This window comes from Vitis riparia, chromosome 18 (assembly GCF_004353265.1).
Source record: "Vitis riparia cultivar Riparia Gloire de Montpellier isolate 1030 chromosome 18, EGFV_Vit.rip_1.0, whole genome shotgun sequence".
Classification (NCBI taxonomy): Eukaryota; Viridiplantae; Streptophyta; class Magnoliopsida; order Vitales; family Vitaceae; genus Vitis; species Vitis riparia.
The window spans coordinates 9,870,985-9,888,906 of NC_048448.1; the positions used below are offsets into that span (position 1 = coordinate 9,870,985).

The 17,922-nt window shown below is 33.7% G+C and overlaps 1 protein-coding gene across 4 annotated transcripts; it reads left to right on the top strand.

Moving 5' to 3' along the window:
• The first annotated feature begins 4,333 nt into the window (after positions 1 to 4,333).
• LOC117907377 (mitogen-activated protein kinase kinase kinase 5-like) lies at positions 4,334 to 17,493 on the top strand. Of its 4 annotated transcripts, none has more exons than XM_034820898.1 (12): positions 4,334 to 5,268; positions 6,690 to 7,376; positions 7,454 to 7,541; positions 9,355 to 9,417; positions 9,501 to 9,661; positions 9,963 to 10,038; positions 11,552 to 11,611; positions 11,688 to 11,813; positions 15,169 to 15,378; positions 15,507 to 15,601; positions 16,810 to 16,958; positions 17,076 to 17,493. In XM_034820898.1, the coding sequence occupies exons 1-11, from the start codon at positions 4,811 to 4,813 to the stop codon at positions 16,955 to 16,957; spliced, it is 2,172 nt and encodes a 723-aa protein (XP_034676789.1). In that variant the 5' UTR covers positions 4,334 to 4,810; the 3' UTR covers position 16,958; positions 17,076 to 17,493. The 4 variants fall into 4 exon arrangements, with proteins under 4 accessions (XP_034676789.1, XP_034676790.1, XP_034676791.1 ...); XM_034820899.1 differs by having other exon boundaries at positions 17,138 to 17,493; XM_034820900.1 differs by having other exon boundaries at positions 16,885 to 16,958.
• The last annotated feature ends 429 nt before the right edge of the window (positions 17,494 to 17,922 follow it).

Genomic DNA, 17,922 nt, shown 5'->3' on the forward strand with positions numbered 1-17,922 from the left:
TATAGTCAAGTTGTTTGATGTACAAACTTAAAGGTAGTTAAATTCACTGTCTTCAGATAGAACCTGAACTTAACTAGTATCAAGTTCCCTATTGGCAAACTTAAGGACAATTTAGTCAAAAGATTGATAAACATACAATTTTCATTCATGTTTTATACATACCTCATCACAATATATATATATATATATAAAATAACTAATAACTTCATTTGTATGGATGTTCAAAAAGAGGGAGTACTATTACAATAATCATCTATGTGTTTATCTTATCACCTTATACAAACAAGTAACTTATATTTCCATTCACATAGGTACCAAAATAAACAAATAAAGAAAATGATCACTATTGCAATTTTCATTCCATGTTGGTTCATAGGGTGCCAAAGTTATAATGATATCAAGGGATTGGTCGTTTGCATGTTTTTCGATTATATTCACATTGACTGCATCGACTACAACGAGATGTACGCTCACCCTCTCTACCAGAAGGGATTTTTACTTTCCTTAGTCTTCCTATTGGCCAACATGTTTTAGGTGGTAACACAACTTTGTTATGAATGTGACCAGGTATTATCTAGTCTATCTTATTTCCAATTGGATAAATAGACTCTGAATATGAAGATAATGATGTTTTAGTAGTAAAATATCGAGAGAGCACAAAGTGTAATATGAAATATTGTAATATCTACAAGCAGTAATAACACACACACATGGAATATGATCAAGATCAAATTACCAACATGTGCATGAATGAGTGTCTAAATTCACTTGAGCATCGATGCCAACATATTTAACATTACACTCCTTGGAGTTGAAAGATTCCACCTAATATGTTAATGACATAATATTTTGAACGAAGTTTTCCATCAACCCACATAATAAGTTTAGTTGACATTGACATTACTTTTTGTTGACGAGTCATAAACTATTTTTGAAGTAAGTTTCTTCGTTCTTCAACCAATTGCAAAACCAAAAGATATCTAGCATTTTTTCAACATAACATTAAGGCTTTCAACGATCCCTATGGTCATGCTATTATATATTTTCCCGGTAGAATGTAAACAAGTCTATCAATCAACTCCTACATCCATCAAATATCTTGTTGCTCTTAGGTCAATCATCTTTAGTTGTCTAAATATAAGATTAAACTATGAAATACGATAAGTAAGAACAACATCATGGAACGACTTATAAATTATAGGATTCTTAAACTTTGTTTTCAAGTTTTATCTAATGTGATAAGTGCAAACATTGTTCCTTGCATGGGAAATACTTTATGTGTTGTTTTGTCTTCAAGTACTGTGTTGATCTTATATTATAAACAAATAATCAATGTGTCCAATTGCTACATCTTGCAATTTCAATCCCTGTACCCATTTTCTTTCATATAGAAGTATTATTCCTACTTCATCAGCCACTTAAACAACAAAACAATCCCAATTGTTGGCGTCGACATACAATATTGGAATATTTTTTAGTTACATCGAAGTATTACCATCAATAAGTATTCAATTTAAAAAGCTTATTCGTTATTAAATACATATTATTTCATTACATATATTTATTTTTTAATAAATAAAAAATAAAGAATATTATTAATCATCTTTACTACTTCAAATAATATCAACAATCCTATAGAAATACAATGTTTATGGTTATTAAATAAATTCAAATATTGTAACTTTCAACTATTTTGAACAATAAAAATATATTAATTACTAAAAGATTGTTTACATTGTAATTCATTTAATGTCAAGGGTAGTTTGCAAATGATTCAACTCGAGTTGAATATAATTAAAAAAAAAAAGCAATAATACAATGTTATTGTAAAATAACTATATATAAACTTAACTTCAACTTCAACTTAACATCGGTAAAGTTTTGGTATATGACTAAAAAAACAACTTTATATATTATGACAAAACCTTATCATATATTTATATCCATATAAAAAGTAAATATGCAAATAATATCATCATTTGATCTTTCCATATGGACAATATTTCTTCACACTCTTTAGTTTGGTTGTTTATGTCATTTAACTCATTTTTTCATGGTTGTAAATGATATTAAAAAAATTATACCAATTTTAAATTTATTTAAATATTTAATACATCTTATTAAAGGTTTGAAAATATTCAATAAATGAAAAATGAAAAATATATATATATAAATCTGTGTGTAAAATTTAAAGAAATGTGTTGAAAAAAAAATCGAATAATTAGAGAAAATGAAAAAAGAGAGAAAAGGAAAAATATTAATAAAAAAAAAGTAAGGAAGGGAAAATGAGTTGATGTGGCTGAATGGATAGTTGTGAGGGCATTTTTGTCAGAAATTGGTCATTTTTTAAACTCTTAGTTTTTCTTAAAAATTATTAATAAGCATTCAACTCAACCATTTGTTAATTTTTTACTTATTCTATCTTTCAATTATAGGGTAGAGAAAGACGATTGACTTAGTTATCCTATATATATATATACTTTTCTGAAATTGACTCCATGCACCGATGTTATACTATGTATCAATTATGCTTTCAAATTGCGATAATTGTATTTTTATTTTTATTTCTTTCTTATGCATTTTTTTGATTTTTTTTTGCCAAATAAACTGTTTTATCTTTTATGATAAGACAGACTGAGATTTTCCCTTAAATCCTTTGCTCTAATACCTACACCTCGTTATATTCCAAACAATTGTAGTTGTTGGTACAAGACCAATAATATTCTCTCTAACTGGCTTCTTCTAAGTGAATGGTGAGTGTCCCCCACTAATGTGTGTTGAGATGGTTTTTCACATTTTATTTTGAAGCTTAAGTTAATTTTTGGAAAAAACAAATTATAGTGTATTTTTAGGGAACTTTTGTCATTCATGAATTCCATGTCTAATGATATTTTATTTTGAGAGAGTTGTAATGTATCAAGTGTCTTTTAATACTTTAAAGATTAATAATTGGTATTACAAATAAGGCTTAAATTTAGACATTTATATTTACAATTGCTCCAAATGTAATGGTTCAAAATATTTGTTACTTGTGTAATGAATGGACGCTATCCGAATAACACTTTATCGATCAGACACATGATTGGGAATGAACTTATAACCATGGTTTGAAATGTCGGATTTTTCGACGAAATATTGTTGATATTTCGGTTATCAAAGCTGACCAATACAATATCATCGATTTTTTTTGGCATTTTTGTCGATTTATCAAGATATTTCCCAATATTTTTAGTGGTCAACTCGATTGACCCTGCCAGTTGCCACATTTTTTGAAATGTTTAGGTTGTTGCTCGTTGCATGTGTCCCGTTAAAGTTCATTATTAAAAATTAATTAATTAATTTTAATTATTTTACTTTAAATTTTATTTAATTAATTAAGAAATATTTAAAAACCATCATTATAATTTTTTCAACAAATATTTTTTAATATCATTTATATGATAATTAAATATAAAAAATATAATATTAAAAAAATCATATATGAATCATAATTTATTTTAATGCATTTGAATTAAATAAATTATAATTTTAATATTAAATGTATCATCATTTATTTCATTAATCCTATTTTAAAAAATTACTATGAGTTCACTTTTAAATTTTTTATATTTATCATTTTAATTTTATTTATTTTGAATGTTTTTATTTTAAAATATTAAAAATATAAATTTATTCAAAAAAATACTAAAGTAAAAAATAATAATAATGAAGTTTTAATATTTTATAAATTAAAATTAATTTGATTAAATAAATAATAAATTATTAAGGTTGATTTATTCTATAGTTTCTCTTTCACCGTGTATATATATAATTTTTTTTGGAGTTTTTAAAAATATTTTTATAAATTTTAAACAATTTTTGCCATATCAATATTTTTGTTTTTCCGGTGGACTGTTATGGGGCCCACAACAGTGATGAAGATGGATTGGGATTTTACAAACATCATTTGTTGTCAAGTCTTTGAGTTTTTTTGAAATATTTTTATAAATTTTAAATAATTTTTGCCATATCAATATTTTTGTTTTTCCGGTGTACTGTTATGAGCCCACAACAGTGATTCAGTGATGAAGATGGATTGGGATTTTATAAACATCATTTGTTGTCAAGTCCTTGAGTCTATACGGTTGTCATGTACCAGTAGCGATTCGGCAGCTACCGCGGTCCCTGCTGGAGAATTGTATTTGATCCAATTGCAGCCGTTGTTTCGATTATCATGCAACATTTTTTATGGGGGTCTAAATAAGCAAGTAGGAGAACGAAAGCTCTATTTATATCATTATCCACCAAAACTTTGAAAAATCAACCAAGGAATCCGTACCAAAAAAAACAAAGCTTTTCAAACAGTATAGGTACAGGTGTCAGCAAAGAAGCGGACAAATCCAAGTAGGCGGCCGGCGGGAATTAGGAGAAATTGGACAAGGTGACCGAGTCATAAACATTGAATATTAATACTGGAGAATGTTGGTTACTTGTGGCCAGCAATAAATCGAGAAGCTGGTAGTGTGTCTTGTGTAAATTCGCAGATTTTGTCAGCATTGACTTCGTGATAATCAAATCACCAGCAAATGAATCCTTTCCATGCTCTTGACTCTGCCATTGACTTTGGAGGTGTCGTCGTGTCTCTGCCTCTTACTATCGACTCTGCAATGCCTGATCCATGGTGAGGGTCAGGGTTTGAACGGTGGGGTGAAGTTGGTCTATAGGGTCAAACGTTGACGATAACGAAGTAGCCTAGCTGTTTCCATGGAGTTCCAGCTTTTTGTACAATGCGTTTAACGAGTCCGCCCACCTTGTTCTACCAACCTCTGAAATGGATTCCTCGCAGAACGCCTTTGGGCCACATTCTTCGTCGTCGTCTCCTCCCGATTCTCCGCCACAGCGGCAGGAAATCGGTGGTTTCCGTTTCGGTAGTCTTGGTCGAGGACTGTACCCTCAACGGGCCCGCCAACTCACGCGGCAGCGGAAGCTCCGGCACCTGGATGACAGTGAGCTCGGTGGTTTGGATTTGAGGGAGCGTTCTTATTCGTTGCCTGTTTCACCGAAGTCGACGTCGGGTTTGCGGTGGCCGAAAGGCTCGGAGCGCTGGTCGTGCCCCCCAGTGCCGCAGCCGCTGCCACAGCCTTTGCCGCTGCCGGAATTGCCTTCGCATATCGGTCGGAGACCTGGTCCGCCGGATTCAAATTTGGGGCAACGTGGTGTTAGGTCACCGGTCACAGCTGATGGAAATGGAACTGGTGATAGAAACTTGTATGGCTCAAGGTTTTGGAGGTAAGCTTCTTATTCTTTGTCATTTGCCTTGGATTGTTATTATTTTTTATATTTTTTAATTTTAATTTCAATTTTAATTTTTATCTAAATGGACCTCAGTTATATTATCAAACAGATGAAAACATTTCTTTTGACTATGAAGAATGCATCTGCAAAAACAATCGTGGCTCTTAATACAGAATTTGATTCATTCATCAATGTTGATCTCTATTATTTCTTTTCGTTCTCAAGGGATTTGTTTGTTTGGTTTATATTTGATGTTTATACTTCCTTGAAATCGGTGGAATCAACAGTTTGGTTTCTATAATACCAATGAACTCAGGAACTTGGAATTCAATTTGAATTTTCCGTATAAGCTGATTCATAAAAGCAATTGAGGTATATGGAGAAAAATCCATAGCCATGGAATTCCAAACCAAATCCGGTACTGCAAAATCAAATATCAACCTTGTAGTTGCATAGATGGATGGGACAGAAATCAAGCCAAATGTTGCCCAGATATGCTTCTTGGAGAATTGACTGCGCCGTCTTTATTTATGCTCTATTCAAATCGACATAAATTGTGGTATTATGTGGTTTATTCTTTAAATTCTGTTTATCTTCTCATTGCTGTTAGTAGGTTTATAATACTTGGTGACTATTGTTTCTTGTACTTACACTGACCTATGCTTTGGAAGGCAAACTGGGTGATAAAACTGATAAACAAGATAATATGCAGGTTCTCTTTGAAATAAATAAATATGGAATCACATGGAAATAATTAAATATGCAGCAATATCATCTAAGTGAAGAATATATCACTTTAAAATTCCAATATTTAATGACAATTTATTGCTTCAGAGAAGTAGAAAATGATTGCAGATACTTGCAAATTCCACATGTCAAGCGTTGCTTATTTCCTTTCAATATTTGCAACTTATGGAATCACATGGAAATAATTATTTTGTGTTGAAGTTTCACTTATAATTAGAAACTCTAAATATGTCAATCATAAGTTGTAGCATGTTATTGTTCTTGTGTTTTTTAACAGTGAGTAATAAGTTCCAAACAAATATTGGTATAGGAGCTTTTGGGCAATGTTTACATCCTTAGATTCATTGCTGGCTTGAAGGAAAGAAGGGCATGCCTAAACTTTGAGGCATTATTCTTTATTGCTGATATTGAGATGTTGTAGTTGCATATATATGCCTTGAGGTAAAAGCCTCAAAGAGCTCCTAAAATGTTGTTGCTGACATGAGAATTTCCAATATATCTTCATTGACATGTCATCTACGTAAAATCTTGTATTGACATTTAGGATGCTATATTATAGGGTCCTCTCTCTTATTTTACTGTTTCTTTTTCTCCTTGGTCAGAGATATCTTTCAATTCTTTATAAAAAATAATTTTTAGATTGCATATATGAAATTGTTATGGTGCAGTGTTTATGCTCATGGATCTACCTGGAAGAACACAGATCATCTTGCCACAAAATCAGCTAATTCGCCAAGGGGATTCTCTCAAGATCTAAATGATGAAGCTTGTCCTTACAACTTACGGGTGAATATTCCTGCTAGGAGTGCTCCAACAAGTGGTTTCTCAAGTCCTGCTCTTAGCCCACAAAGATTTAGCCCTGGGGAATGTTTACCATCCTCCTATGCAGCTATTCAAGACTTTCAGTCACCAGGCTTTGATAGGCTTCCAGGTTGTTCTTCACAGATGTCACCATTGAAAACTCCGCACACTCCCGATTATTCTCCGTTTCATAGCCCAACGGTTCAAAGTCCCTGCATTAGCCCCTGTCTTAGCCCCAAAAGTCCAACTGGTATTGCATTTTCTTTGTATCCTAAATTGCTCCCAGGGAGTCATGTAACATGGCCTGAAAAGAATGGTCATGTAACATGGCCTGAAAAGAATGGTCATGTCACTGTCCATCCATTGCCCCTTCCTCCTATAGCTTTAATGCCATCAGAATTACCCCTGCCTCCAAAAGCTTTAACACCATCAGAGTCAGCTATCAGTCATCACACTGCAGAGAAACCGAATGTACCATCAATGAAAAGTCAATGGCAGAAAGGGAAACTTATTGGACGGGGCACATTTGGAAGTGTGTATGTTGCAACAAATCGGTATGTCATGTAGTCTGAGGCTTTGTTGATAGTTCTTTCCATTGCAGTAAACGTTACTTTGCTATTTTTTCTGACAGAGAAACTGGAGCTTTATGTGCAATGAAGGAAGTTGATATCATTCCAGATGACCCTAAATCTAGTGAGTGTATCAAACAGTTGGAGCAGGTTATTCTCTATGAGGCTTTACATCTCTGATTCTTTGTATAGTATTATCATGTTGCATTCTAGCTTTACCGCCTGTTTTCTGATAGGTCACAATTTCTTTTGGTCCTTGATGGGACTCGAATCAACAACCTCCCATATACCCTAGCCAACTGCTTGCTACTTGATTATCACCTACATTTATCTGGACTGCAAGGACCATTAATGAGTGAAGATACAAAACTGAAAGAGAAGGCCATAAGTATGAATGATTATGTTGATTTAATTACAAGAATAAGGGGGTGGAATGTTATTTTTAGCTTGGTCACTGTAGTGAATTTTCAGTAAGGACTGAATACTGGGATCCTCAGTTCTATCTGCTGGTTCTAGTTGGTACCCTGACCCAGCCCTGAAGCATCCATACTTCTTGCTAAATATTACGGATATCAGAATATGCTATCTAAAACTCATAATATCATAAAATGTGCAGAAGAGGAGTGGTAAAGATCATCTTTGAGCCATGATTTTTAAATGTTCGTTCCAAATTGAGATACATAGAGGTTTGTCTTTATTGGTTTAAGGGGTTTGGATTATGTTCATCTTTCAGTTCACAATAAATTATGCTGTTTGTTAAGAATGGCATTTTTATATTTTATTAACTTACAGCTGTGCTAGTAAAAGAGTTCTGAGTGTATACTGAAGCTTGAATTACCCTTATGACTCCTTTACAGTGTACGGATAGATGTTACATTCTTAAGTGGATAGTCTAGTGAGCAGAAGATACTTCTTGCAAGTAGAGTCATGTACTAACCTCTTAAATGGGATGTGAATGATTTAACCTTTGATGTTTCTTTGACTATATGCTGAGGACATATGATCATGTCTCACCCTTCATTATAGTGGATACTACCCATCCAACTTGCTAAAGCTTTGAAAATTAAAGAGATATTGAACTGCTACAAGTTTTTTATTCCAGGCTTTGGGAACTTGTTTTTGTACTGAAGCGAAAATCATTTAGTGTCTCATGGAAGTCCAATATCTCTGAAGTTTGTTATTTTTGCTCAGTTTCCTGTTAGGTTTCATATAATGAAAATAGCCTGCTTCTTGGATATGAGATTTATGTAAGGACATTCTGTTCATTAACATCTGTGATTGTGATGGATTTAGTTACTAGGCATTTGTGAACTATGAACTACTTAGTTTAATCATTTGCTAGAATAATTTTCAAAAGACCCTTTTTGTCTATTATCTTTTATTTGTCCTATTCAATCATGACCTTCTTTCTTGAGCCACCTGAAAACATAGGCTGTCAATTATCTAATGAATATAGATCTAAAGCTTTATACCTAACCAAGGTCCATCTTCTGTAGTTTCTAGATTGTCACGTGTTCTGTTTTGTTGAAGTTTTTTTTTATTTCTGTATAGTAAGTACAGTTCCTGTTTTTCCTTTTATGATAGATGAAATGAAAAATAACTCTCAGCAGTAGTATCAAGAGAAAGCCAAAGAAGCTATTTATGGAGAAATTTTTAAGTTCACTAAAAGTTTTGGTCTTACACTTGCTAAGTTGGTAGCTAACTTAGTGGAATTATGTAAGATTAGTTACTGGATTACAATTTTCCAGACTGAAGGATAAAAATTTCAAATGGATTATGATTGATTAAAAGCTGTTGATTAGGAGTTTCAGAGTGTTTCCTTCACTTTCTATTGCATGGATTGAGGATGCATGTAGAACCAAATCCAAATAGGATTACTAGGCTTCTGATCATGGCTTCATAAACATTCCCTTTGTTTTTTGAAAATGTTTTGTATTTCTTACTCAATTTTCTCTCGCTGCAGGAAATTAAAGTTCTCCATCATTTAAAGCATCCAAATATTGTGCAGTACTACGGCAGTGAAATTGTAAATATTTGCTTGGTCCCTATTAGTCTGTAATGGTCAAATTTGACTTATTAAAGATCTTTCACAAACTGGTTTATGCGCAGGTTGATGATCATTTTTACATATATTTGGAATATGTTCATCCTGGATCCATAAATAAATATGTTGATCATTTTGGAGCTATTACAGAAAATGTAGTTCGAAATTTCACCCGCCATATTCTCTCTGGGTTGGCTTACTTGCACAGCACAAAGACAATCCACAGGTAAGAGTCATGTTTGATTAGAATGGGAAGTCTGATTCAACTTCTTTGTCAACAACCACCTACTGTAGTATGTAAGCTGCAGTATTTTAATAGTATTATATATGACAGATAAGAAAAATATAAAATGAACTATGCAATGGACATGTTTTGAAATAATAAAAGAACCTTTACTGTTGTGTTATTTCTCAGTGGTTGGGAAAAGAACAATGTTGTAAAAGGCAACACATTTTTTGTGGTCTTCATGAAGTTTGGTAGTTCTGTTGATGCAAGTTAAGATAATTCAGATGTTTGTGCTCTTTAGGGATATCAAAGGGGCAAATTTACTCGTTGACTCATTTGGTGTTGTTAAGCTTGCAGACTTTGGGTTGGCAAAATTTGTGAGTTTTAATTTCTTTAAATGCCTTCTATTCTATTTATTAATGCAGATCTTCTTTCTCTTAATTTTGTGTATTTTATGAACCTTTGCCTCTTTGCATTCTTTTTTTCACTGAAAAGCTTTTAATCTCAAGCAATCTGGATTTCTCTTATAGTTTTATATTCTCTGTTTAAAAGCATTTCCTCTGCCTTCTTATGAACAATTTACTTTTTATTACTAGACGCATGTTGTATAAAAAATTATTATTTTATAACATGTCTATTAATTCATTCAAATATATTTTCAATTAGTATTAATTGGTCGTCTATATTTATTAGATTATTCCTAATGTAATTTTAGTGAGGAGCAACTGTCATAATTGCGATGGATATTGTGGAGGTTTTGTCTCTTGTATGTTTCATATTAGATAAGGATGAAGATGATGTTTATGAGTTACGTCTCAACTGCCCTATTTATGTGATGACCAATACATAAAACTGGCTTTTTAATCAGTCTAAAAGCTCATGGTGAATTTGTGCTTTTGAATGATAATTTTAATTCTGCTTCTCTATTTCCTCTACCATGATTATAAATGATTCTTGAAAAATGATTTTTTTCCCTTGATGTCAACTTGGCAAGCATTCATGCAAGTGCATTAAATAATATTTTCTTATTGAAACCTATGAACCTCTTTTGGATGTTTGGACTAAGATTAGGCATAAAATTGAGTTGGCATGACCCTGGTCACTCTCTGTTTTGAAGAGAGTTTGATGAAGATGAATCTCTAAGATATACATCAAGAAAGGGAATTTGTATTAGTTGCAATTAGAGTCTGATTAGTATTAGTTGGAATCAAATTAGAATTACTATTAATTGGAATTAAATTTGGATTAGTATTTTTTGGAGTCAAATTAGGATTAGCTAATTAGGTTATGAGATGATTAGAATTAGAGTCATAATAGGTTATTGAAATCCTAGTAGACTTTGGATTTCTTCTATAAGCCTATAAATAAGGCTAACCAATGTAAATCAAAGCAATGAATTGATTGATATTAATAATATTATGTTTTTCTCATTGCAAGTGTTGCAATCCTCAAGAGCAAGACTCCATTGATTTTCCTCTAGGTGAAATTCCTATTGATTTTCTTCTAGATGAGATTCCTATTGATTTTCTTCTAGGTGAGACTCCTAGAAGGCCTTAGTGAGACTTTAAGGTTTCTATCTTTTCTTTATCGTTTCTTGTTTCTCTCTATTTTTTTTATTGTATTTTTTCTCTATCATAAACTTTATTCCTTGTTCCTCTCCTTTCACCCTAAAGAATAAAACCCTAATCCACCTACTTTGAGTGTAGGCAACCATCCTAGGGTTGTCCTATATCAGAGTTGATTATATTTAGAGAAGAATATGATGAGATTCTGTTGATTGAGAGCCTTGATGTATTAATTATATATGTTATTGCCTATTTTAAGTCATTGCTGCTGTTGGATCTCTTTCACCTTTTTGTTTCAGTATTTCAACCCTTGTTTTTTGTTCAGCTTACAGGACAAGCATGTGATCTTTCACTGAAGGGCAGTCCACACTGGATGGCTCCAGAGGTATCTAGTTGAAGTTACTTGTAAATTTGTGAATGGCTTATAGTTATTTCTATAATTTTTTTTTTCTTTCATGCAGGTCATGCAAGCTGTGCTGCGGAAAGATGCCAATCCTGATCTTGCTTTTGCAGTGGACATATGGAGCTTGGGTTGTACCATCATTGAGATGCTGACTGGAAGACCTCCTTGGAGTGAGTTTGCTGCGGTAAGCTTTTGATTGTCTGGCTGCATTCATCATAGCCTTGGCTTGTTAGAATATCTCAACATGCCAACTGTTTTGGGTTTTGATTTTGAATCCACCCTAATAGAGTTATTCAAACTTCCTTAAAGCATGCTTGTATTAGGAGATGATGTGTGGTTAATTCATTATGCTAAAGTATCAATCATTTTCTTTTATACATATTTTTGTGAAGATTCTTTGCTTTTGCAGCATTTGTTTCATAGCATCCTTGCTCCTTTTATCTCAAGTTCCCCTTAGAAATATTTTTGAGTCATTTTAATGCCTTACAGTTTTAACTCACTGTATTGGTGCTCATCTACAATTTTCCTGCTATAGCAGCTACTCCTAAACTTCTGTCTTTACTCTTTAGATAGATGCCATGCAGCTTATCGTTCTCGTGGATATATTTGGATGGTTGACACCAAGATGATCTAAATCGAGATCACTCAGATTGAGTCTTTATACTAGTGTGCTTTAGAATGTAAATAAGCTTATTGTGAGTGTATTATATTTATATTGTGTCAATGGCATTGTAATAGAGCTCCTAGATTAGTCCTAGGTGATCAAGATTTGATGGGAGATATGCTGCAGATGATTCAAAGTGGAAGGCATCCGCATGGTTTTGGTGGTAAAGATAACATCACATGACATATGTGCATGTAATTTTGAAAATGCATACATTTTGAGGGATTTAAAGCATGATATTTTTTTGTGTATTTTTGGCCCAAAAATTCTGAACAATCGTGTTCAAAATGTTGTGAAAAACAGTCATGAAAAATGTTGAAGTGGAAGAAAAATTGAATGGAATTCAAATAGGAAGTTGGGCATGGAATTGCACTTGGTGTATTGGCTGCAGGCTGCACACAGGCAGTGCATAGGGTGTGCGCAAGGATGGTGCAGGGAGGTTGGCCTTGTGTCATGCATGTCAGCTCAGGTGGAGGTGGAGTGGGCATATTTTGTGCATCTTGGTTTGGCTACTGCCTGAGGGCGGTGCATTTGTCCTTAGTGAGTTTTTTCGCACTGAGCTTGCACATTTGCCACAAATGGGATGGGGCAGCCTGATGTGCATACTGCCTGGGGAAGTAGATGTGTGCCTAGCACTGAATTAATGTGGCATTTGCATATTGGATTTACACAATATCAGGTGCTTAGGCCATGGGCATAGAGCTGTTGCTACTGACTGGGTAGATGTGCTTAGCACAAATCTGTACTGGGCCCTAGTGCACTGTGCCACCTGGTTTCCTTTGTAACAATCACTTGGCACAAATTGTACTCATGGCCCTAGCGAAATTGTCCACCAATTCAAAATTTTGTATTTTCACTCCAAAATGATCCTAAATCATTTCTCATGGAACTTTTGAGTCGAAATGAAGTATGCTAGGTTCTCCATAAATAGGTAAGAGTCTTTCTTTTTGAGTGAGCTTTTGGTGTTGCATCCATTCTCATTTCATATCTGTTGACGCTTTTTGAGAGTTGTTGAGACTTGAGAGAGACCTTGTTCTGAGAAGATTATGAGATTCTCCATTGAAGATCAATTTAGCTTCTTCTTGAAGATGAAAGCAAGGTTGATTCAAGGCCAAGTTCACTAAAGGTTCTTCTTCTTCTCTGTTCGTATCTGGCTGAACAACTTCTACTCCATTCTTCTTTGTTTTTGGAGGGTTGTGATGAGATGTCATCATAAAGTCCTATGATACCTAAATCCTCCAACTGGTCCTAGCTTACATGTGTTGACATTATACGATATGGGTGTGGGATTCTTATCAGATATTCTCACTTTGCTTTGGATTTGGTCATTTGAGTTTTTATTTTTTATTTTTTACAGTTTGCTAAAAGTGAACTTTTATAAACATATTTATAAATAAGAAAGAAAAGACAGGGATAAAATGGAAAAGAAGAAGAGTTCCTATCTAATATATCTTTGATATCTTAATTAATTTTTAATTGAATTTCTTTCCCTCTTTCCCTTTTAGTGTGTTGTATCCAAGTGTCCATACCCATTATTGAAGTCCTTTCTGGCCAAATTCCCATATCCAAAAAATTTGTAAATGTAAAGGATCAAACACCTGGATGTATACCTGTATCTAACACCCACACCCCTATCCATGCAACAAAGGTGAAATTTGGTCAGACTCTGGTGATGTGAAAGAAGAATGGTGAGATATTCGTGTAATGTGAAAGAAGATTTAAAGTAATTTTGAAGAGATTGATGAGATGTTGATCTGTGGAAGGTCATCAACATGAATTTGTGGAGTTGCAATTGAGGGCAGGCCACCAGGTAAAGATAATCTAAGATTGGTCTGAAGCTCTATGCTAGGTAAGACTAGGTTGTGCTATCTTCATACTGGATTTTATCAACTGAGATGGCTGCTCATGATTTTTGACCTCTTGGAAGTTTTCCATGTAAAACCTCTGAGTTCATTGTTGTGTGATTGCTAAGATTTTCTCAAAGACTTCTAGTCCCTTTTTCATAGTCGATTTTCTGTTAATAGCAGCATTGCTTGTTCTCCACACACTCACCTTCATCTATCACTGATTCTTCATTATCATTTACCAGTAAAAGAAAAGGAAATAAATCAAAATATTCATACTATCTCTCCTACAATTTCTCCTATAATCTCAACACGATTAAATATTGCAGGTAGAGTTGAAGTCATCTCAACATGTTATTTCCTTTGTAACCTTTGGGTGTGGGCTAAGGGGTTTTTAGTTTCCGGCCCCTCTTCCATTATTGATTTTGTAGATTGGTTGGGCTATGTTTGAGGGGGTGCTTTTCTTTTTGGTCCCCTGCTCTTTTCTAAGGCGCTCTTAGGTGTCCTTTGTATACTTCCCGTGTCTTGTTTTAATATATTGCTATTTACCCATCAAAAAAAAAAAAAAAAAAAATTAACTGAGATTAAAATCAAAACATTAATCAATATTTCAACACTAGTTTCTCAAAGAAAATGGTTAAATTGCTTGAGTTGTAATGTAATGTGACATGCTGATTGTTGGTGAAGAAGCATGAATCCTTTGGATTGGAATTGCTGAAATTTACATTAAAAGGTTTTCCAGACAAGCATTATATACTATCTCACTTTTTATTTTCCTTGGTGATTGTGATGGTATCTGTCACTGTACTATCAACGTGGGTATTGAGATGTTATGCTAAGCACAGCACATTGATTCAATTTGCTTGGTCATGAAATTGTCCCCTCAACTTTTAATGGTTCCACATAAAAGTATGTGTTCCACATAAAAGTATGTGTTCCACAAGAGAATACCAGAACATACAAGTATGTGTTCCACTTGCATGTGTTGCTGTTTTATCACTTAAATGGACTAATTGTCTTCTTCCCATCAGCCTGCAGCAATGTTCAAAGTTTTTCATGAGAGCCCACCCTTACCAGAAACATTGTCTTCAGAGGGAAAGGATTTCCTCCAGCATTGCTTTCGAAGAAATCCTGCAGAACGGCCATCACCTGCTATGCTGCTTGATCATTCTTTTGTAAGAAGTTCACAAGATCAAAATGTTTCAGGCTTCAGCCAGGCATTTTCAGGAATGCAGTTAGTGGTGAGTATGAATTATGATTCATTGGATTCCAACTGTTCATCAGCTTCAGAATGACCTTTTTTCTTGTTTCTTTTTTTTTAAACATGTGAAAATAACTTGCCCATTGACGCTCTATTGTACCTTTCTAGGACAAACCACGCAGTCCAGGAGACGCCATGAAACATAAAATTCATTCCATGCCACTCTCTTCAGGCGCACAAACTATGAACAGAAATGTACTAAGGTGATGTTTGTTTTTTTGGCTTAATTCTAAATAGAACTTATATTTAACTTAATACCCAATAGTGTTTAATAGTATTAAGTATTAAATTGTTTGTTTTTTAATATTTTATTTCTATTAAATATTAAGTTGTTTGTTTTTTATATGTTAAAAATCAATTAATGAATGTTGTCACCATTTTCCTTTTCTTTTACCATTCTTTTTGAAACAAAGCCTAGATTTTTCATCATTTAGGAGCCAGGGATCACAATGCTAAACTAGTCCAAACCTAATGGCACAACTGTTAAGTTTAATTACCCTACATACCAATTGAAAGCCAAATCCCAAGAGAAACTTTTCCTAAGAAAATCATTTCTTCCCTGCGCTTCAATTCAAGCTTTTTCCAAAAGAAAGATTCAAACATTCTAAAAAATTCTTCAAATAAAGCAATTATTAGGATCGACCATCAAAAGACCACAGGACATGAACAGAAAATTCAGAAACTAGCTTCACAACAGCACACTTTCCTCCTACTTCCTCATTCTCTGCAATCCTTTTCCCAAGCCATTTCCAGCATTTCTTCTTCCTTTCCCGAGATCAAAACAGAAACTCTTAGAAAGATCCAACAAATATCCACATTTCAACATTACAACAAAACAATGCTCCATTCAGATTTCACAAAATACAAGCAAAAAAGATAAGAAAAATGCAGGGAAAAAAAAAAAAACCCAGAGATTCCATTCCCTCTCATTCTCCGAGATCCAAGCAAAAAAACCTTAAAAAACATCAAAATCCAAAAAAACTAAACAAATAATACCAGTGAGTGAAAAACATATTGGAATCAAAACAAGGATGAAGAACAACTTGAGGTACAGAGGGATGGGGTTGCAGTCGAGACCGGAGAGCTACACAGGGGTGGGGGTCAGGGTTGGAGTTGTGATTTGAGGAGGTTTAAAAACTTGTTTTTTCTGAATAGAAAAAGCCAAATATTTTGGCTTTTACCATTCAGCCAAAAATTTTAGAAATTAAGTAATAAGTCATCAAAAAATAGAAAAATAAACGATCTAAATTCTGAAAGTAGATGACTTTCAGCAAAAAACCAAAAAAACAAACACCCTCCAAGTAATGGGTAATTGATTTCTTTTACCTCTTGCTTAAAATTTGTTGAATTTGTAATTTCTCTATCATGACCACCAAAGCTGACATCATGCAATATAATTTCCTTTCGCCAGGGAAACTTCTCATTTCACACTGAAAGTCCTCCCTAATCTATCTCCATTGCTGAATTGCACTTCCCATATTCCCAGGACGTGCAGCTTGGAGAACAGCAATGACTGCGAGGGTCTGAAAACACGTGGAAGGGATTTGCATCCCCTCTGAGGTATGCTTTTGGTTGACTAAAGCTTGATATGAAAGCATTCTTACTACAGCTGGGAATAGCTAACATCTTGTAGGGATTCACCTGGGCCTACTTAGAGTTTCATATATTGTCTTTCAGGTTTTTGATGCCTCATTCAACAGGAGGTTCAATTTATTTTTGATCCCTTTTTGAAGTTACAGAGAATTGTTATTGGGAAATGAACTCTGGCCATTTCTATGCGCATCAAACACAGAACTTCAACGCATTCAGGGAGTCCAAGCAGAAAGAGTAAACAAAAGGCAAAGATCAATGATGTTCTGCCCACCCTTGTTATGTACATATTGAGGTTCCTTTTTCAATTGCATTCCTTGATATTTTTGTTTTAATAGAATTTTCCATATTTTGTATACCTTTAGAGAAGAATGTACTTAGAAACTGGATGGAAGCTGCTTCCACGGCTTAAGAATGTGATTTCTTACTATTTGAAACTGTCGCTGTATTATACTTGTTTATAAAATCATTTCCAATGCAACAAAATGAGATGTTTTGTCTTAAATTTTATTACTTTCACTCTTGTACATGAACTTATTTCACCATGCTTCTTATTTTTGCATGCACTTTTCACATAAAGTCTTGTTAAGTCATATAGCTGCTCTTGCTTTATAGCTGCAATGCCCAGCCTGTATGGAGACAATCACACAAAGGAAAAAAAATGATAATGTAGGAAAAGTTGGGAAAAAGTTAAAGAAAAACTTGAGAATTTGACTCATAGATTCAGGAGTATGTTACCTTCAAGGAATAGGCATGGCTAAATTTAATCAAATTTGGTTCCAGTTGGAAATTTCCTTTATTTCTGTCAGGCTCTTCACCGTATGATATTTTAATTTCCAGAGCCTCAAAACAATTAGGAAGACGGAGAAATAAAATTGCGGTTTTAGGGTTGTTTGAAATGGCTCTTGAATACATAATCTCACGGATTCCCATT

Excerpts from the sequence above, each read along its gene's own strand:
- LOC117907377 (XM_034820898.1), top strand. The coding sequence starts at position 4,811 with ATGGATTCCTCGCAGAACGCCTTTGGGCCACATTCTTCGTCGTCGTCT. Across the intron at positions 11,612-11,687 it reads CACACTGGATGGCTCCAGAG|GTCATGCAAGCTGTGCTGCG; the intron begins GTATCTAGTTGA and ends TCTTTCATGCAG. Across the intron at positions 15,602-16,809 it reads ATGAACAGAAATGTACTAAG|GGAAACTTCTCATTTCACAC; the intron begins GTGATGTTTGTT and ends TCCTTTCGCCAG.